This window comes from Manis pentadactyla, chromosome 5 (assembly GCF_030020395.1).
Source record: "Manis pentadactyla isolate mManPen7 chromosome 5, mManPen7.hap1, whole genome shotgun sequence".
Taxonomy (NCBI): Eukaryota; Metazoa; Chordata; class Mammalia; order Pholidota; family Manidae; genus Manis; species Manis pentadactyla.
In genome coordinates, this window is record NC_080023.1 from 153,043,051 (window position 1) to 153,064,997 (window position 21,947).

The 21,947-nt window shown below is 46.8% G+C and overlaps 1 protein-coding gene across 1 annotated transcript in view; it reads left to right on the forward strand.

Moving 5' to 3' along the window:
- Positions 1–21,947, forward strand: part of TTLL9 (tubulin tyrosine ligase like 9) — a 49,701-nt gene that overhangs the window by 16,703 nt on the left and 11,051 nt on the right. The window contains exons 6-14 of the mRNA XM_036924741.2: positions 6,096–6,164; positions 6,888–6,962; positions 8,134–8,224; positions 8,856–8,896; positions 9,880–9,967; positions 15,782–15,840; positions 16,679–16,875; positions 18,405–18,518; positions 19,735–19,859. Coding sequence (XP_036780636.1) covers positions 6,096–6,164; positions 6,888–6,962; positions 8,134–8,224; positions 8,856–8,896; positions 9,880–9,967; positions 15,782–15,840; positions 16,679–16,875; positions 18,405–18,518; positions 19,735–19,859 — 859 coding nt within the window. The remainder of the gene's footprint in view (positions 1–6,095; positions 6,165–6,887; positions 6,963–8,133; positions 8,225–8,855; positions 8,897–9,879; positions 9,968–15,781; positions 15,841–16,678; positions 16,876–18,404; positions 18,519–19,734; positions 19,860–21,947) is intronic.

The following is a 21,947-nucleotide window of genomic DNA, read 5'->3' on the forward strand; positions in this document are numbered from 1 at the left end:
GGCAGGCTTGCATCCCCTTCCAGGAAGGCACACGAAGGAGGCCCTGAAGCTGGATCAGAAATGGTTAGGCAGATGAACACTGCAAACCACCCCTCCCCACCCACAGGTGGATTCCAGATCCTGGCACCATCCTCGCAGACAAATGGTAATTTGTGCTAATTGGGAACAAGCAATTGCATATTAAGTTGATTCCTCTCCCAGCCCACTGCCTTTGTTAGCAGCAAGCACAAGACAGCTGCAATTAAGAGGCGGCATTTTGACTGTGTGCGTGTGTGTGTGCATGTGTGCGTGCGTGCATGTGTGTCCCTGTCCCCTCCCTCCTGAATGGCTGACACACCAGTCTCAGGTGCAGGGGATGGAGAATGGGTGCTTTTAGTCAGACCCGCCTGGGTTCTAACTCAGTATCTGTGACTTATGAGCTCTGTGCCCCTGAACAGGTTACTCAACCCCTCTCGGTCCATTTCATCATTCACAAGGTGGAATTAATGAATGGACCTACCTTATAGAGGTGTGAGAGAATGAAATGGAGTCACACATGTTACATACATGAATTATACAGTTAGCGAAAGGGTTTGGCACTTGGGTGCCCAGTACCTGACCATTTTTACAGTTATTTCTGAGAGTCCAGTCCTTCTCTTCTCCCTGCCCCTGGGAAGCACTAGGTCAAACTTGAATGTGCCCACAGATCTTCAGGCTTCTGGTTAAAATGTAGAGCCTGATTCAGCAGGTGTGGGTGGGGCTTGAGAGTCTGTATTTCTAACCAGCGCCCAGGTGGTGCCTTGGCTGCTGATCCAGAGACAGCTCTGTGCTTAGTGACTCTGTGGAGGAGTAAACCTCAGATCTGAAGAGTGTGTCAGACTTTTTGTGGAGAGCACCCTTCCCCCAAGTGTCTGACTCAGTATGCCTGGTGTGGGGCCTGAGAATTTGCACTTCTCACAAGCTCCAGGAGTAGCAGTCAGGGTTCTCAAGAGAAACAGAACCATTAGGGTGTGTGTGTGTATGTGTGTGTGTAAGAGATTGGCTCACATGATATTGTGGGTGCTGACGTATCTGATATTGGCAGCAGCAGGCCAGCAGGCTGAAAACTGTTAGTTTTGAGGTGGAATTGCTTCTTTTTCCAGAAACCTGTTAAGCCCTTAATAGGTTGCATGAGGCCTACCCACGATATCCTCTACTGATTGTAGATGTCAGTCACATCCACAAAACACCTTCACAGCAGCACCTAGACTAGTGTTTGACCAAACGCTGGGCACTATCACCCAGCCAAGCTGACACAGGACTAACCATCACCCCAGATTATGCAACTGCCACATGTCCATGCCACACTCTGAACCACCAGGCTAGAGCATTAGTTCTGCGATCCTGTTATTTGGATTCCTTGCGGGTAGGGAAATGTTAAGACAATAGGGCATTACTCCAAATTTAGAAAGCAGAAGAGAAACATCTGTGAATCCCTTTACTCTTCCTACAAGGGCCTCTGAGAACTGCTTGGCACTTGTCCACCCACACGCCAGAGTTTTCACATAGTTGAGGTGGCTGGGCCTGTCCCAGCAGCCACTGGCCTGCCTTTTTGCTTTGCACCTCCTCTGCTTAGTTCCCTGAGGCTTGCTGAGCCTTCTTTTTCCTCTTCAGTGGCTTCAGAGCAGTCGGGGTACGGGGGTGGGTCAAGTTGGGCTCAGAAGGAAGCAGGCAGTATTACCCCCTCCATGCCACTCTGAGGGGACCCCTCTCCCCCAGCCTGAACCCCACATCATCTCAGAGCTTTGCGACCACTCTTGGGTTTGGCATTTCAAAGGCCAGTCTAGTGTAAAACTTGCATCCATCCAAACTTCTTGTCCATGTAAGCATTCTCCCCTCCCAGCAGCTCCCCTCTGTCTGGCAGGGAGGAGGGCAGGACCAAGACCGTGGGGGCCACACCTGCTCCTCTGGCCTCCCTCGTGCAGCTGGGAGGCAGGCACTGGGCTGGCAGGGCTGTCTGCTGAGCTGGCCTGACACTTCACTCAGAGCTGTGGGCATCCTGGGCAACCACTGGGCTGTTCTCAGCTTCAGAGTCCTCTGACATGCAGGACAGGAAGAGCCACGTTTTAACATCGTGGTTCACAAGTCACCCCAGCCAGAGCTTCTCCAGCTTTTTACTGAAATCTAAGAACTGGGATGCTTTGGGCAGCAAAGAACAGAAAACCCAACTAAGTGGCTCAGGCCAAAGGGCAGGGGTTCTGAGTTCTTCTCATGCCTCAGGCCTCTTTGGCCTCTGGTGAAATGCCACAGAATAGTGTTTTTAAAAGCATAAAATAAAGTACATTTGATTATAAAAGAAGGCAACTTATTGAAAAACAGTTATCAAACTGGTGGTCTGGGTCTCTGAGAAACAGATGTCAAGACACGATTCACCATGCCAGAGTTTTGCTGTGAAAGAATAGGGGGAACAGCCAGGGAGGCTGGGGGAGCCCTCGGACCCCAGGCAGAGAGAGGGAGGGTGGGTGGAGCGCCTAGACTGCCATGTGGCCTAAGGGAAGTTCAGCAAGGCTTCAGGGAGGCCTCAAGCCAAGGTAGCTGTCAGAGGAGTCCCCTGTCTCCCAGGAGGGGACCAGCCTTCATGTCCCTGCCATCCTTAGTCACTGGCTGGGAGCAGTCCCTGCCAGCGAGGCCTGGCACACATGGCGTGGACCTCAGCAGCAGCATCTGGCTCTCTGAGTCAGTCATGCTCCTGCAGTTGGAGGCCTGCAAGGGCTTTCTCACGGCTGCCACACAAGCTATTAAAACATTCTTTATGCTGTAGTAATATATGTGCTTTTCATTAACATTTAAAGAGAGCCTAACAGCAGGCCCGATAACTACAACTTCCAAGTCATAATGAACATAAACAATATTTTGAGATTTTTGCAACGATTATAATGTGATATAATAAAGATACCTGATTTCTTTTGGGAAAAAAGTCACAGGCATGCTAATACTACCGTGATTTGTTGCCTGCATTCATAGTGGATGGAAACATGAAAATCTGGTGGGGGGGGCTAACCAAAATAAAGATAAGAATTTTTTCTCATTCAAGCTTACAGACCCTAGGGAATGTCCTTTAATAATGGAAGGTTGACACCAGGGATGGTTTATTAAGCAGCTCGACATCATCATCAATTGCCAGCCCAGTGGGCTGCCTGCTCCTCTCAAATACAACATGGATGCTGTAGCTCTAGCTCCTCACAGCTCCTCACAGCTCCTCACACCTCCCCCTGATCTTAGCGCCCTTTCGAAGAAAACAAACTTCCCAACAGTCCCCGCAGCCTGAGCTTATCACATGGCTTATCACATGGCAGGCGCATGACGCCACAGTGAGGGCTCAGTCCTCCTCAGAGGACCACTGGGAAAAGGTGACCCAAATGGGTCCTGTTGGCAGGAAAAAAAAGGGAATGGCTGCTGTGGAGACCACCAAACACATCTGTAACCCCTGATTAATACCCTCAATGAATGCCACATAATGAATGGCCCCCAGGGGCAGTGGGTCAAAGGCCATAGGTGGCACAAAATCAAAGTATAATAATATACTTTGTTCGTTCTAATAATCCATTCATATTTTCCAATCAATAACATATTTTTATAAAAATAATATAAAAATATCCTCCCAAATAGTCAAGTAAGACTGATACTCCCAGAAACAGCACCACATTAATCATGTGATTTTGTGGGCTTCCTGGCATTTTGAAGGAGGTGCATGAGCTCCAGACTTGTTTAGCTATCCTGGATTTGTCACCTGCTGGCTGGTAACCCTGAACAGAGTGCTTGGCCTCTCTGTTCCTTAGTTACCTTGACCACAAAATGGGGACAATATAAATGCCTACAGATGGGATTTTGTTTTAGAACTTTACTGAGGTAACGTGTGCAGATCCTTGTGCCCGGCACACAGGAAGCCCCTGAGAAGCATTAGCTGCTGGTATCGCCATTGTTATGAGCCACTGCCCTTAAGTCAGTGTTCTGGTCCCACTGCTGCTCCCCAAAACTCAGTGGCTTGAAAAAACAGTCGTGCCTGATTGAGCTCATGAGCGTCCAGCTTGTGCGGCATTTGACGGGGGAGGCTCGGGGCTGCTCCAGCATGTACTGGGGCAGCTCCCCCGAGGGCTGGAGGATCTGCTTGGGGGCGGCCTCCCTCACCTGGCTGCCAAGTTGGTGCCGGTTGTTGGCTGGGGGCTGTGTCAGGGCTGAGGGCTGGAGGACTCAGTTACCCTCCGAGTGGGCCTCTGCCTGTGCCCTGAGCTTCCTCACAGTAGAGTGGATGGGCCCCAAGGACAGCCATCCCCAGAGACAAAGCTGCGTGGAAGCTGTGGATCGCCTTTGATGACCCAGCCTTGGAATCCGCATATTGTCACTTCTGCTATACACGATTAGCCAAGACGGTCCTGAATGGCCAGATTCAAGGCGAAGGGACATTGACTTTACCTTTGATGGAGGGAGGGGTGGGGTAGCAAGGTTCTGGAAAAACATGGGATTGGATATATTATTGTGATTATTTCTGGAAACTACAATCTGCTGGAGCTGGATATTAGGTGGTCTCCAGTCTTAACAACCCTCGCAGATCACCATGCAGAAAGTTCAGTTTCCACTCCACTTTAGGTTTATTCCTTAGGAGGGCATCTCCTAGAACAAGCATTTCAGTTACTAACAATCCTTTAAACAATAAAGGCATTTCATGATCTCACATAACAAGAAAGCCAGAGGTAGGAAGTTTCAGGTTTAGTGTTGTGTTCAATGATGCTGTTAGAAGCCCAGGCTCCCTCTCTTTGCCTACTCTCCATTCTCAGTATGTTGGCTTTCTGTCATCAGACTTGTCACCTCATCTGTGTGAGATGGCTGCTCTAGTTGCAAGCATCACCTCCTCAGTGTGTAGCATTCAGAGAAAGAAGGAAAGGGGCCAGGCATTCCTTCCTCACTCCTGGCCCCCTCCCTCTTCAACTCCAATATTTTTAACAAGCAGATGTCTCCTTAGGTCTCATTGGTCAACACTGATCGTGTGGTTTCCACTAGCTACAAAGGAGCCTGGGAAAACAAGTTTCTGGTCTTTACAGCCTCCATTGTGAGAGGTGGGTTGCCAGCCAGGAAGTCAGGAAGGGGAATGGCTATAGAGAAGGCAGCCAACAGGGGTAGGGTGGGGGTTCCTGGATCAAAAGGTATGAACCTTAAAAAAATATTTTAAACTGAATTCTTCCCCTTCATGCAGTGGACACCCTGTGCAGCCATTCCTGACAGCACTCCCTGGGTGCCTTTATGCTGGAGAAAAGACATCTCAGGGGGGATGAGTTAGTAGATAACTAAAGGGCTGTTCTGAGGCCAAGGAATCTGATGTGTTCTAGGAGGCCCTAGAAGCCACAGTCAGGCTGACAAATTTTAGCTCAACAAAGGGGTAGGCTGTGAAATCTCCATGAGGTCTGTGTTACTGCTATAGCGTAATGCCCAACACACAGTAGACACTTAATATATACCTTTTGGATGACTGCTTAATAGAGCTGTCCTGCAATAAAATGGATGCGTGGGGAGGTAGGGGGAGGGTAGTGAGATCCCTGGTCACCTGCAAGGCCAGGCAGGTGGCCATTGTAGAGGGATGTCACAGGAGGGAGTAATGCCTTTGGTGCCGACTGCTCTGCATGGTATTGAAGATGCTCTCAGCTCTTAGACTCTGTGAAGCTATGAATTAACCATGCTGGAATTCAGTAAAGGCAGACTGATCAGTATTACCCGAAGCAGAACCTAATTAGGAAGACAAATTGATTTCCAAAAAAAGAATTGGATGGTATGTTCCCAGGACTGTTGGAAATGGTTTTTTAATTGTCTGCTCTTTTGTATTATTCATGCTCTCGAATGCCTTTGTGGGCCAAGTCCGGCACCCACTCCTTTCTGCTTTCCTCTCGCCTTCCTGCCGGGCTTAGCACCCTCTCTCTCCCTGCCCCTCAGGGCTGGGCGGGGCCTTTCCTCGGGGAATAGCTGGGGGCCCAGCCCGGGGGATGGAGATGGAACTCTGGGAGGGACCTCAGGCCTGGGGGGCCAAGAAGGAACCCCACAGAGCTGAGAGCCCAGCTCCCTGCACTCACCCCTCATCCCCACCTCAGGTAGCCCGCTCCCAGGGGAAAGGCATCTTCCTCTTCCGGAGGCTGAAAGACATCATGGACTGGAGGAAGGTGAGCTTGCTCTCCCCCTTCCTCCCCAAACCCTCCTCGGCCCTTGCTGGGGTGAGGGGCCCCTCCTTCCTGCCCTTAAAACTCAGAGGGCTGGCAGAGAAGCTCTGCCCGGGGGCCTGTCCTTGGGAAGAGGTTTCAGGAGCCAGACAGCAGGGTTTCAAGTCCTGACCTGCCACCTAATAGCTGTGTGACCTTGGGCAGCAAGGAGGAGGAGTGAGGGGTGATGGTAGGTGTAGAAAATTCCGCCTGTGGGGCCAGAAGCCCTGACTACTTCACCTCTCTTCGCCCAAGTAAATAGGGGATAGTAATAGTACCTAATGACAATGCAATGAATTAATATGCCTAAAACCTGAGAACACTGCATTCTTTATCTGCGCCTCCTGCTCACCTGGGGGGGGAAGAGTTTGGCTAATTTTTTCTCTAGACCCTAGACTGAGCCTGTGGTAGCTCCCTTCCTCCCCTCCTCCATCCTTGTCCCAGGACACAGTGGAGCAGAAATCCTGGTTCCAATCCTTCCTCTGCCACTCAGCAGCTGGGTGGTCTTGGAAAAATTGCTGAACCTCTCTGAGCCTTACAGATAATGGTGCTGGGTGGGTGAGGGGAGCAGGATGACCAAACTCCTACACAACCAGCACCTACTTCACTAGCAGGCTCACAGCAGGTGCATAATAAATGAATTTCCCCCTCTGCCTCGTGTCCTGATTCCTCTCATGATGCTGTCAGGACACTGCTGGAAAGAAGCTCACCATCTTGGAGGCCCAGCCAGCCCGGGGCACCCTCAATCCCTCTGGTGACCATGTGAGTACAGGTGGAGGGTGGCTCCGGGCTCCAGAAAGGGAAGGCTGCTGCCTCTTGAAGCAGCTCAGAGAAGTGGGGGTGATGGTAGGTGTAGAAAATTCTGTCCTCGGGGCCAGAAGCACCGAGTTCCCTGCTCCACCCTGTTGCACAGTTGTGCATCCTCACCAGGTGTGTGACGCTTGGCTTTGTGCCTCGGTTTCCTCACAAGGTTACTGTGAAGGGGACACTGGGTGGGAAGGGGCTATGCAGACTGAGGTGTGTGGGTATGAGAGAGCATTGCTGTCTTCCGGAGCGGGGCTGGCCAGGAAGGAATTACCAAAGAAGAGCGAGGAATGTTCCTTGGGGGCCTACGTGGTGCCCCAGGTGGCACTGACCAACGGAACGCCCCGCTTCGGCAGACTCGGTGGACACCTGTGTCCTCCAATAAATAGGGACCACTGACCACGTGTTGATATCGAGCATTTGAAATGTGGCTAGTGTAAATGAAGGACTGGATTTCTTATTTATTTCCTTTACTTTATTGTAGTGAAATACACATGAAACTTACCATTTTAACCATTTTTACATGCATAATTCAGTTGTGTAACCATCACCACCAACCACCTTCAGACCTTTTTCATTTTCCCCAGATGAAACACCGTCCCCGTCAAATGCCAACTCCCCATTCGCCCTCCTCCTCTCAGTCCCTGGTAACCACCATTCTACTTCCTCTCTCTGACCTTGACCATGCCAGGCACCTCATATCACTGGACTCATACAGTACTTGTCCCTCTGTGTCTGGCTTATTTCACTTAGCATGTCCTCAAGGTCCATCTATGTTGTAGCATGTAATTTCATTGTGCTTAATCAATTTAAATGGAAATGTACATGGCCACATGTGGCCAGTGGCTGCCCTATTGGGCAGTGCAGGTCCATAGGTTAAATGCCCAGGCTGGGGGCCCAGCCTGTGTGAGTCCACATCCCAGCCTTACCATTGACCAGCTGTGTGACCTTGAGCAAGTCACTCCCCATCACTTCAGTTTCTCATCTGTAAAATGGTGATAACACTGGTACTGACCTGATAGGGTTGATTTAAGGAGGAAATAATATACCTCAAATAGAGTGCCTAACACAATGCCTAGTACATAGGAAGTACTCAGTAAATGTTAATAATAATTATTATTGCAACTAGGATGCAAAAAGTTCTGACGACCAGAAAGATGAAATTCCCGTGGAGAACTATGTAGCTCAGCGTTATATCGAAAATCCCTACCTGATAGGAGGTGAGATACCTGTCTCTACTCCTTGCCTTTCTATAGAACAGTTGGTCAGTCAATAAACCTTAACAAGCAGCCTACTATGGGCTCAGCCTGACACCAGGCCTGAGGGATGCAAAGTCAGGGATCTGCCCTGCACTCTCCCACCTCTTAGCTGTGCCCATCAGCTCTCTGTCTGGCATGCCCTTCCCATTCCCATCCTTTGCTCCACTTCAACACAGTAGCCAGAGACGTAAGATACCTTTCGGTGGCTTCCCATAGTTGGTAAAACAAAGCGCAAAAATTGCACATGACCTGGCCCCTGCTGAGCTCCCTGACCTGGCCTCCTTCCACTGCCCTTGCACCAAGCCCTTTGCTCCTCTGAGGGCCTCAGCTCAGTAGTTCCTCCTGCCTGGAGGCCCCATCCCTCTGGATTAGGCAGGCACCTTCTCTTCCTCCAGGTCACCGCTTCTCCATGAGGCTTTCCTTGACCACCGTGTCTCCAGCACTGCCCCTGCCCCTTGTTATCCTTCTCTTGTACTTCCTGTTCCTCTACTGGGATTTGTGTCTGTCCACTGCTCTACTTCCCAAACCTAGTGCAGTGCCTGGTACTCAATCAATAGTTTTTACATGGGTTCATTCTTTTCTTGCCTAACAGGCCGCAAGTTTGACCTGCGTGTCTATGTGCTGGTGATGTCGGTAAGTAAGACAGGGGCCCTTCTTCAGTGGCAGGTAAGGGGCAGCTGAACTGTGGGATGGGGGCCAGGTGCCATTGTTGGGTTTTACCTGCCTGGGAGACTCCAGGGGGCATCTGACAGTGGGGTGGCCACATGTGGCCAAGTACATTTCCATTTAAATTGATTAAGAGTAATGAAATTACATGCTACAACATAGATGAACCTTGAGGACATGAGTAAACAGATCCAAGCTCTGCCACCTGAGGGGCCCCGGATTCTGGATTTGGCCATCCCTGACTCCCATCCCTATCCCCCCACCCGCAGCCTGTTCTCCTTTATTCATTCAGTCATCCATGTAACCACAGCTAACATTTTTGAGCACCTACTAAGTACCAGGCCCTGGTATTTAGCAGGTTTTATCTCATTCAGTCCTCCTAATAACCAAAGAGGTAGTGTCTATTCTTATCCTCTTTTTACAGATGAGGAAACAGATAGAGAGGGGTTGAGTGACTTGCCCAAGGTCACACAGCTGGCAAGTGGCAGAGCTGGGATTCGAATCCAGAAGCCTAGCCCCAGAACCTATTATTTTAACCAAGGAGTTGCTATACTCCCTCTACCCAGTCAACAAACATTTAAGCCTGTGTGCTACTCAGTGCTGGGCACAAAGATGTAGGGGTGTTGGAGACAGGCTCCACTCCTGTCCTCCTGGCGCTTATGGTCTGGTGGGGAATATGGACACACTGAGCTGGGTGGTGTGCCACGTGGTGGTGGAGTAGAGAAGAGGCTGATTTTGTTCCTCTCTGCATCTCCCCACACCCCAAACCGGGAAGGAGGGGGAGAATCAAAGGAGGCAGATGTTGGAGCAGATTCCTGAGGGGCGATGTGGGTAAGAAGGAAGGGCATTCCAGGTGGAGGAAACAGCAGGTACAAAAGCTCAGGTGCATGGAAGTGGCTACGTTTCTTCCCCTTCCCTTTTCTCTCCCTCTGCTCCCGCCTCCGCCACAGTACCTCCCACTGAGGGCCTGGCTCTACCGGGATGGCTTCGCCCGATTCTCTAACACCCGCTTCACGCTGAACAGCATTGATGACCAGTGTATCCTGGGATCCCTGCCTACCCATCCCCCATGCACCCTGCCCTTCCCGCCGACAGAACTCATTCATTCCGCACATTTGCTGACTGCCTGCAGAGTGCCAAGTCCTGGTCTGGGCCCAGGAGGTACAGCAGTGAATAAAACAGGCCTGGTGCCTTCCTGTGGGAGCTTAGTTTTGTGGGGGTGGGGGATCCCCAGTGATCCGAGGGAAGCAGCCCTGCTGTGCTCAGAGCAACTCACCCCAAACTTCTCTGCTTGATGAACATTTTGGTGGTATGCCTAACATTCACACTGATTCACAGTCTTAGGGTCAAACAGTTTGAGCCCCTTGTGAGCCTCCTTCATGAGCCTTTTATCTGTCTAGTCATTGACTCATTCATTCACTCAAATATAATGTCCTTGGCAGAGACCAACAACTTGATATCACACTGTGTTGGTGAGGCTGGGGGTGTACAGATGTTGCTGGTAGAGGGCAAAGTGGTACAACTGCTTAGGAGGCAATCTGGCAAATGTCTATCAAAAGACAAGTGCACATACCCTCTGACCCAGCAATTCCCTTCTGGGAATTTATCCTACAGGATAGGGAAAAAGAAGTTTAAAGGTTATTCACTGCACAGCCTTGTTTGTGAGCAAAATCAAATCAAACCAAACCGAGACACCCCAGGAAGCAGCTAAATGAATGGTTCATTTATACAGTGGACTACTATGCAGCTGTTAAAAAGGGGGATTGCTTTAAGTACTAAAATGAAATAATCTCCAATATGTATTTTAATTGGGAAAAAAACAAAGTATGGAACTCTGTAAGAAGTATGCTCTCATTCAGGCCAAAAACTGTATCTCTATATATGTTTTTATCTGTGCATAGGTATCTCTGGAAGGATGTACATGAAACTGGAAACAGAAGTTGCCTTTAGGAGGATAGATGGGTGGGTGGGGACAGGTATGGGAAAGAGATATTTCCTTTATACATTTTTATACCTTTTGCCTTTTGAACCATGGGCATGTATTATCTGGTTAAAATATCAATGTCAAAAAACAGTGTTTATAAGATTCTTAGACTTGAGCTTCTGCAGAAAAGGGGTAAACAATCCAGAAACATATAGGAGATAAACCAGCAGGACTAGAGTAGCTGCGTATGGGAGAGACGGAAATGGAAGGCGGTGCTGCCGAGCTTCTGGCTTGGGCAATCTGGCTAACGCTTTCAGCTGATTCATGTCTCTCTGCCTTAATTATATCATTTCATTGAATATGTGTCTATGCATATTAGAGTAGGAATAGGCCCTCCTGAGTAATTTTTACAATTTTTTTCTATTTTGCAACTTTATCATTTCTAGTATATTGGTTTTATTTTGTAATCCTAGCAAGCATTTAATATATGCAAGTCATCTAATTTTAGTTTCACTTTTTTGCCTTTGTTTTTTATTAAAATTAAATGATACACATAAAGCACTTAGAATAGTGTCTCGCCCAAGTGACTACTCAGTACACGTTAGTGGTTCTCTCTCCTCTCACTTACAAGTGCTTGTGTATCTCTGGGCACCGCAGGGGCCTTATGAAACAAACCCCAGCCTCTCCCAGGGCTAGTTTCTATTTAATGAGGCTTTGACGTTTTCATACTGAGTGAATACACCTTATTTTCCACCGCTTCTTTTAATTGTTTTTAATTTTTAAATACTATATAAATACTCTATAAAATATACAAAATATATGAAAAACTGCAGAAGAGACTATAACAGAAAGCCATGCACCTACCATCTAGATTTAACACATACTAATATTTTGCCGTATTTTCTTCAGATGTCACACACCAACTTTTAAAATAACAAATCAATTTTGGATCACAAGATAATAAGACATATTTTTAACGTGACCTCATATATATATTTTTTAATTTTATTATGCATAGTTTACACGCAATTATTCAAATATATATCCATATATACACACACATATAAATATATAGCTACACATGCACAAAAATAATCACCTCAATGCTGTAATGATAAACAGAAAAACTTAAACCACCCCTGAGGGATGGTGAAATGAATGATAAAGCATCTACATGATATTGTGCCTCCATTATTATGATGTCCATTGAAATGTCATGGAAAGGTGTCCAAGAAAGACTATTAAATGAAAAACAGCATGCAAGTATAGAACTAGTATGTTTATGATCCCATTTTTGCTTTTAGAAGTATGTTTCCATTTAGAGGAAAGTATGAAAGGATGTTCGCTAATCTATTGACTCTAAAAACCTCAGAGGATTAGAACCAGGTCAAGAAAACTTTATTTTCAACTTAACACATTTTCCTATATTATGAGTCGCTTTTACAACTGATATGCATTACTTTAATTATAAAAATAAAACTCATATAACTCTCATACTAAAAGCATAGCTCTTTAAAGACAAATCAGGTGGGGAAGCAGGGTTTCACCTCCAATTTGCAATTTTCTCTCCTTTTAAATCCCTTTAAAATTGTGTGTCTTCTGTTACTAGAAACTTTGGGCATTTTCTCAGATGGCCTTTTACCAGTTATATTTTCTCTTTTATGTTTCATTATCCTTTATCTATTAGGGTCATAACATTTTATTGTTAACAGTTTGTGAGGTATTTTCATGTGACAAAAACATTAGCTGGGCATATTTGCTACAAATCTTTTCTCTAGTCATGTTTGCTTTTCAGTTTTGCCTTGATATCTGATTATTTTTATTGTTACATAGTTGACTCTGTCCACTGATTTCCTCTGTGATTTCTGATGTTGTTTGTAAGCTAAGAGAATTCTTTTCCCCCAAAAGATTTCACAATTAATCAGTTCGATTTCCCTGCACTTTGGTTCTGATTGTTTGTTTACTCTTTGCTGCTTGGCTGTTTGGTCCTTTGAAACCTGATTTGTAGGACTGTCTGTGGAGAGGAAGGCTCTGAGGTCCGGTGACCAGTCACCCATGCTCCTCTCTTAGCCCGGCTTCTCCCTCGGCACTAGGTGAGTCCCTCATTTCTCCTCCCCACGGATGCAGTGGAGTCTATGAAGCATGTAGTGTTAGGAGCAACACTTCCTCCATCACAAAGGAATGATTTCCCCTCTTAAGCAAGTCATTAGTTTGCCCAAACACGCTCTTTTCCTATTTTTAAAAATAACAGCTTTATTGAGATATGTTTACATACCACACAATTCACCCAGTTAAAGCATACAACCCAGTGGTTAATAGGATAAATATTAACACAACCATCACCACACTCAGTTTTAGGACATTTTCGTCATCTCCCAAAGGAAATCCTGTATATAAGCCGACATTCCCCATTTCCCTACAACCCTTCATTCCAACCCTATGCAACTACTTCCTATCTATATATATTTGCCTATTCCAGACAATTCATACAAATGGATTCATATAATATGTGGTCTTTTGTGTCTGACTAATTTTATTTAATGTTTCAACCTTGAAACACAATGTTTTCAAGGTTCATTCATGTTGTAGCATGTATCGGTACTTCATTCCTTTTATTGCCAAATAACATTCCATTGAATGGATATAGCACATTTTATTTACCCATTAACTGGTTAATGGATATTTGGGTTGTTCCCACTTTTTGTCTGTTGTGAATAATGCTGCTGTGCACATTCATAGGCAAGTTTTTGTGTAGACATGTGTTTTCCTTTCTCTTGGGTATATGCTAGGAGTAGAATTGCTAGTCACATGGTAATTCTATGTTTAACCTTTTGAGGAAACACTACACCATTTTCCAAAGCACTGCACCTATTTGACATTCTCACCAACATGGTACGAGGGTTCCAGTTGCTCTACATCCTTATCAACACTTGTTATTATCTGCCATTTTTATTATAGCCCCTGTAGTGAGTATGAAGTAGTTTTGATTTGCATTTCCCTGATGACTAATGATGTTGAGCATCTTTTTACATGCTTGTTGGCCATTATAAATTTTCTTTGGAGAAATGTCTACTCAAAGCCTTTGCCCATTTTTAATTGGATTATTTGTCTTTTTTTTATTGTTGAGTTATAAGGGTTATGTATTTTCAGTACTATTCAGATATATGATTTAGAAATATTTTTCCCCTTCCTGTGGTCTGTCCTTTTCTTAAAAAAAAATGATTTAATTATTTTAGAGCAGTTTAAGTTTCATAGCAAAATTGAAAGGAAGATACAGAGTCCTCATATATGCCCTGTCCCCACACACATAGCCTACTATGATTAGTAGTAGTAGAGAGATTATCACCATCACTCACCAGAGTGGGACTTAATTACAACTGATGAACCTACATTGACACATTATAATCACCCGAAGTCTGTAGCTTACATTAGTATTCACAAGGGTGTTGTTCATTCCATGTGTTGAAACAAATGTATGACACACATCTATCATTATAGCATCATACAGAGTATTTTCCTTGCCCTAAAAACCTTCTGTGCCCTGCCTTTTCACTTTCTTGATAATGGCCTTTGAAGCACAAAAGTTTATCATTTTGACAAAGTCCAATTTATTTTTTCTTTCATTGCTTGTGCTTTTGGGGGTCATATCTAAGAAACTCTGGCAAACCCAAGGTCATAATGACTCATTCCTAAGTTTTATTCTGAGAGCTTTATAGGTACAGCTCTTATTTTTAAGTCTACAGCCCATTTGTAGTTGATCTTTGTCTATGATATGGGGAAGGAGCCCAACGTGGATATCCAGGCATTCCCACCCCATTTATTGAAAAGACTGTGCTTCCTCCCATTGAACTGCCTTGTCCCCCTTTTTAAAAATCAATTCACAATTCACCATAAATACAAGGGCTCTGTTCCTATTTAGTATTTGTCACATGCTTATTCTTTTGACATTGAGGCCAAAAATCTCTCAGACAGATGTGGGGGAAAAGCTCTAAAGGAGACATTCTAGGAAAATGATGCTAATGAGAAGACCCACCTTCTCTCTAGAGGCTGCAGCCACCCTGCCCTGTCTGATATGCCACAAACATGGAGAAACACTGTTTTAGGGGAATTAGCCTTGGGCCCGTGACCTACAACCTCTAATTCCCCATCTGTGACATGTCTCTGTGAGTTCTGGAGGAAGGTACGTCTTATAGTTACTTCACAACTTTGGGAGGTCTGTCCCACTTAGCCATCATGGGGGGATGTGGAGGATGAATATTCTGTACGACCGTCACTTAACCTCTCTGAGCCTCAAAGGTCCTTCCTGAGATGAGAATAATTTGGGGCACAAACAAGATGTATGCAGACATGCTTGTAAGCTGCAGTGTTGCCTGTGTTACTGGTGGTCACGATGATGATACTTGAAGTCTCAGGGCTGGGCCTTCAAAGCCTGTCTTGACAACTGTACCCCCCCACCCAGTACTATATCATTTCTCCAATATTCCTACAAAGTGGCCACACAGCCTGAACCTAAGATGGCTGTTCTGTATTTGGTCTCTCAACTTATTAGAATAGTGTTCCCTCCACTTGAGTGGAAAGATCATAATATAATCACCTCAGCTAGGCCAGGCACTGTAAGAGGCACTTCTATATGGTATCGTATCTGATTTTTCAAAAGATCCTGTAAGGTCAATATACTACATGTGCCCCATGTAACAGGTGGGGAAGCAGGCTCAGAGAGGTTAAGTGACTTGTTCAAGGGCCAGTAAAGATTCAAGCAGGATTTGAACCCAGGCCCATCGGACTGAAGCCGCCACAGGTGACAGGGGCTATTTTGTAGCCTTTCTCATCAATGCCAAGCAAAGGTCTTAGTTTGCCCCTAGGGGGGCTACATGGTGCAGGGCTCACTCTTCTTACCCCTACTTGTCCTTGACCACAACCTCTGCCAGATGTTCACCTCACCAACGTTGCTGTGCAAAAGACATCTCCTGACTACCACCCAAAGAAGGTGAGGAAGCTGGGCTTCTGCCCCTCCAGGTACAGCCTTTTAGGACTGGGCTGCGGCGGGGAGGCGGAGTGCCAAGGAGACCAGGAGAGGCCTGTCTTGGACTCATAGTTCACCAGTGGGGTCAGGCCACCATTCCCATTTGCAGGCCCCAGGCCCATACATTTTGTCTAAATATTTGATAATTACAAATCAAACTAACATACCCTGTAACAAAATGTGTTCTATCTTTCTACCTTGACAGATATACTTCTGTCTCTGTCTATCCATCTCTCCATCCATCCATCCATCTATCTAATAACCTGCCACACAGATTCAAATTTAGAATTCTCAGACTTCTGAGTTAAGAGCCGGCACAGAGAGGCACAGGGAGAGCTGCTCCCCAGCTCACACCCACTCCCCTCTTTTCCCTCCTTCCTCCATCTCACCCTGTGAGGGCCTCCCACGTACACACCCCCATGCCCACCCCCAAAACACAGCAACCAGGTAGTCACTCCTTGGGCCTTGGAGTACACATATGGTCAGTGCAGTCTGCCCCCAGGAAGGTGGGCCCAGGGGAGAGGCCTGTGAAGGGCATTTGGGCAGGGACTCCTGGGGTCCTGGGTACCCACACTGCTCTAGAAAGAGATACCGACTCTGGATGGGCACCTCCCCTTGGCATGCAGAATCTTCACCCCACAAAGAGGGGCACACTTGGGGTTCTCCTAATCAGAGGACTCAGGGCTGAGCCACTCTTGTCCAAGACAACGGGCCCTGCTGATGGTGATTGTTTGAGGGTCCTGGCAGGCCAGGTCCCAGTTAATTGAGGTTTCCTCTCCCACCCCGGTGCCTGGGGCCACAGGGCTGCAAGTGGATGCTCCAGCGCTGCCGACAGTACCTGGCATCCAAGCACGGACTGGAGGCAGTGGAGAAGCTCTTCAGCGACATGGACAACATCTTCATCAGGAGCCTGCAGAGTGTGCAGAAGGTGATCGTCAGCGATAAGCACTGCTTCGAGCTGTATGGCTATGACATCCTCATAGACCAGGACCTCAAGCCGTAAGTGGCTGGGCTGGTGGCCAAGAGCCAGGGGTGGACCGGGGGGGATTCTACACACACTCTGCCCCCAGACTGCCCAGGTTTGACCTTGCCTCTGTTACTTCCTAGCTGGGCGCACTTCCTTCTTTGTGCCTCAGTTTGTCCCTCTGTGACACAGTCGTTGTTCCTGTAGGAGAAATGAAGGAGGTATGGTCTGCAGAGCACTGAGCCCCAGGCCTGGCACTAAGAGGCCTTTCCTGAACATCTGCGGAGTCAGGGATCCTCTCCTAATACCAAGAAACTTCCCCTCTGTAAGCCCTGGTGCTTTGAGGATGCAAAGTGCCATGTAAGGGAATATTGTTACCCCGTCAGTCCCTGCCAAGAATTTGGTGTACTCCCACAGTGCCCATCGAGGAGGTTGAGCTGATGAGTAGAATGAGCCTGAGATGACAGGGACCACAGCAATGGCCCTCATGTTATACAACAGGACACGGAAGCCCAATGGGATTGTTCTGGGGGCTTAAGGTCACGCAGTAGGTCAAGGGCAGACCAGGCGCAGGGTCTTGGTTCCTGGGCTGAGCACTGAAACCACCCATTAGCATTGTGGCTCCTGGACCCAATCCCTTCCTCTGGGTCACTATACAGGTGATGAGGAGCTTTCTGACCCACAAATAGGGGCAAGACCTAAGTCAAGCCTGGGTTCAAGAGAAATAGTGTCCTGGCGCCAGCTGCAGATTGTGGCTGTGGACATTAGAGTGGACACTGATGGGGAAAGCAAGCCTGGGGGGCAGCAGATGGTGGCAAGGGGCCCCAGTCTCCCCATGACCTGCTGGGCGAGCCCTCCCCTCTCTGTGTCCCAGTTCCTGTCCATAAGTGACTGGGTTGCACAAAACAAGAGGTTGAAAGCTGGAGGCTCTTGGGCTGCTTTTGGCCTACAGACACTTTGAATTTGGCCTTCAGAATGTTTTTTTATTTAAATTCATTGAAAGTCTTTAAAAATGGGGAGACATTTTTGCAAAAATCTGGGTTTTTGCCTTTCATGGAAAATGCAGGTCATCTCACAATCCCGGGCTCAGTCTCCCGCTGGCAGCAGTCTCCCGGCGCTGGCCACAACCGCTTCTTTGCACATGGCTCCCCTCGGTCCACCACGGCCCCCACGCCTCCCTGCTGCCTCCCAGCCCTGACACACAGGTGTTTTGCCATCTGTAAGGCAAATTTTCACCAGAAAAGGGAAGATTTTCCCGTGCTCACAGGTCTACTGGAAGAAGGAAAAGCAGTAACAGGTCATGAGAGCACCAGAATCAGTCTAGCCCCCTCCAGTTTGCCTCACTTAAATGACCACCTGGCCCCTGTGGGGTTTTAAGGTCTGTGACAATTGTTTTCAAAAAGTTTTAGCCACTGAAACCTTTCCTCTAAAGGGAAAGCGGAGAAAGCAACCCTGGCTGAATTGAGGTAGGGCCCAGGCACCCCATGTAGCCTCTCAGGAGAGTTCCAGGGGCTCCCAGGACCAGGTAAACCTAAGGCTCTCCACTCTCCCCGCCCCCCCGCAGGTGGCTCCTGGAGGTCAACGCGTCCCCATCACTGACAGCCAGCAGCCAGGAGGACTATGAGCTCAAGACCTGCCTCCTGGAAGACACCCTGCATGTGGTGGACATGGAGGCCAGGTGAGGGAGGGCAGTGGTGCTCATGCAGCTCTGCGTGGCAGCTGGGGCTCCCACCAAGGAAGACAGAGAACTCAGAACCTTGGGACTGAGAGGCCCTCAGAGATGGCTCTGGCCTGCCTCAGCATCTAAGAGATGGAGGACCCGAGATGTCCACACAGGGCTGGATCTTGGTCCCAGGACTCAGCACTTTGGGGGCAGAGCAGGGCCAACGACAGCTTTCTGAGGTTCGGTGCAGCAGGATTTCCTTAGCACTTCCTGACGGTGGGACCCTGGACTAGTCATTTTGCCTCTCTGAGCCTGTTTCCTCATCTGTAAAATGGGAAACACCATGTCTGCCTCCAAGTATTGTTAGATTCACTTACCAAGATAACATTTATTGTAAAATGCCTTGCTCACAGTAAGTGCTCAATTAGAGACTATTGTTATAACAATGTGTATCTAATGGAAAAATCCACAGTCTCACCTCAGGAATGGCTGAATCCAGGTGCTCAGTCAGTGTTGGCTGGTCTGTCTGCTTCCTCTCTCTCTCATCTCTTCCCTCTATATTAGCTTTTTCCCAATTATTTCAGCAAAAGTTTGAGGGCTGAGTTCCCGCTGACTCCTAAACCTCATTGCTCATTGGGGGGACCGGGTCACATGTCCATCTCTGAGCCAGTCCCTGGGAGTCTTTGACTGACCAGGCCCAGGTCTTGTGCCCACCTACCAGGGTGTGGAGTCAGTCCCACCTGATCCATGTGAGTGAGAGATGGGGGAGAAAAACCAAGGGGCCTTTAGGCTGAAAGGAGGTGAAATGGATGCTAAGTAGTCAGAACCTCAGATGTCCACCATATCTATCAGCACTTATTCATTCAAAAAACATTTGAGCCCCTACTGTGTGCCAGGCCATGTGCCACACACTGGGGACACAGTAAAGGACACGGCAGACCTAGTCCCCACCTTCATGAAGCTTATGGTCTCGGGAGGACAGCAGACTTTAAGCCGCAACGCACAACTGGGCTCATGTTACTGAGAGCAAACGTGGGAGCCTGGGGACAAAGCGGGGACAGCCCCTCTGAGACCTGTGTGGGCACCTGGGAATGGCCAGTGAATGGGCAGAAGAAGGCATTCCAAAGCGTGGGCACCACTAGGGTGCGGGGATGGATCAGGGCCCTGGCTTGGGTCTTAGGGTCTGGCCAACTTCACCTTCACGAACCCTTTGTGTCTCCTGCCTATCCAGACTCACGGGAAGGGAGAAGCGAGTGGGAGGCTTTGACCTCATGTGGAATGACGGCCCTGTCAGTAGAGAAGAGGGGGCTCCCAACCTGTCAGGGATGGGGAACTTTGTGACCAACACACACCTTGGTATGTGGGGCCAGGTGGGGAGTGGGCATCAGGGATGTGTCATAGGCGGTGTCAGGTAGACTAGGAGGCAGCTTGGCACAGTGGTTAGAATGTTTTAATTTGATCTGCAGCATACCAGCTGTGTGATTTGGGCAATGGACTTAACCTCTCTGTTCCTCATCTATAAAATGGAGATTAATAGTTTCTACCTCAATATATGCCTAGAACAGCTGGCACATAGTGAGGGAATTATTTTTTATTTTGGTGTCATTAATATACAATCACACGAGTAACATTGTGGTTACTAGATTCCCCTCTTTATCAAGTCCCCACCACATACCCCATTACTGTCACTGTCCATCAGTGTAATAAGATGCTAGAGTCACTGCTTGTCTTCTCTGTGTTATACTGCCTTCCCCATGCCCACCTCCTACATTATGTGTGCTAATCGTAATGCCCCTTATTCCCCTTCTCCCTCCCTTCCCACCCATCCTCCCTAGTCCTTCCCTTTGGTAACTGTTAGTCCATTCTTGGGTTCTGTGAGTCTGCTGCTGTTTTGTTCTTTCAGTTGTTCTTGTACACCACAGATGAGTGAAATCATCTGATACTTGTCTTTCTCTGCCTGGCCTATTTCACTGAGCATAATACCCTCTAGCTCCATCCATGTTGTTGCAAATAGTAGGATTTGTTTTCTTCTTATGGCTGAATAATATTCCGTTGTGTATATGTACCACATCTTCTTTATCCATTCATCTACGGATGGACACTTAGGTTGCTTCCATTTCTTGGCTATTGTAAATAGTGCTGCAATAAACATAGGGGTGCATACATCTTTTTGAAACTGGGATCTTGCATTCTTAGGGTAAATTCCTAGGAGTAGAATTCCTGGGTGAAGGAATTATTAATCAGTCAGAAGGTGGACTTCAAAGGGCTTAGATGGAAAACAAACAAAAAAATGCACAATATGTGAAAATAAATTAAGGACTTCAAGGCCTGACTTTAAACTAGGTCTTTAAAAAGTGAAAAATTTCCCTGATCACAAAACTCATTCATGCTCGTTGTAAAATATTTGAAAACTAAAGAAGGAACTAAAAAATCATCCAGACATAACCATCTTTAACAGTCTGTTGTATTTCCTTCCAGTTTTAAAACATGCATATTCATACTTTTCCTTTTACAAAATTGGCATTGGAGTAGTGTTTGTTCCACGTCGTTCAACAACATTAATAACAGCCTCTTTTGGAAATGCTTTTGGGCCAGGTCCAAACTATTTTGCATACATTCTCTCATTTAATTTGTAGGCAGTTTTTATCATTTTACAGATGAGGAAATGGTCTACAGATGTTACATAACTTGCTGAAGGTCTTGTTTATAAGGGATAAGCCAGGACTTGAATTCCAACTGACTCCAAAACCTGAATGCTAGATGGCTGGACTCTCCTGTCCCTTAGTACAATTCAGAACAAAATTTCCATATGGCTGCAAAATATTCCAGTGTGCACATATGTCAAATATACTAGACCAATTTCTTATAATTGAACATTTGGAGCAATTCCAATTTTTTTACTTTTTAAAATACTGCCATGGTGAACATCCTCTCATAAAGTTCAACTGAAATTCTGACTATTTCTTTAGGACTGATACCTAGAAGTAGAATGAGTAGGGTTAAGGGTTGTACTTATTATAGCCCAACTGCTTTCTAGGAAGATTACACAAATTTTCATGCTCAGAATTAAAAGAAAAATAACAGAACTTACCAATTTGACAGATAAAAATTACTGACTCATTGTTTTATGAGCGTTCCATTGAATACTGGGGAGATTTTTCAGATTTTTCAATTTGTACTTCTTTGTAAACTGTCCATAGTCTTCATCTATTTTTTTAGAGTTGTTTACATTGTTCTGAAGTGATAAAGGTCTCAGATATTAATAAGTTGAGGATACTATCCCTCTGTCAAACTTATGGTAAATGTTTTCCTGAGTATTTTGTTTGTGACACTTAATTTTTTTAAAGAAGTTTTAATCTTAGGGTTTGGTATGATTTAGAATTGGGTCTGGCTGCAGGCAATGGAAACACCAACTAATAGTTACATAGGAGGGACTGATTTGTC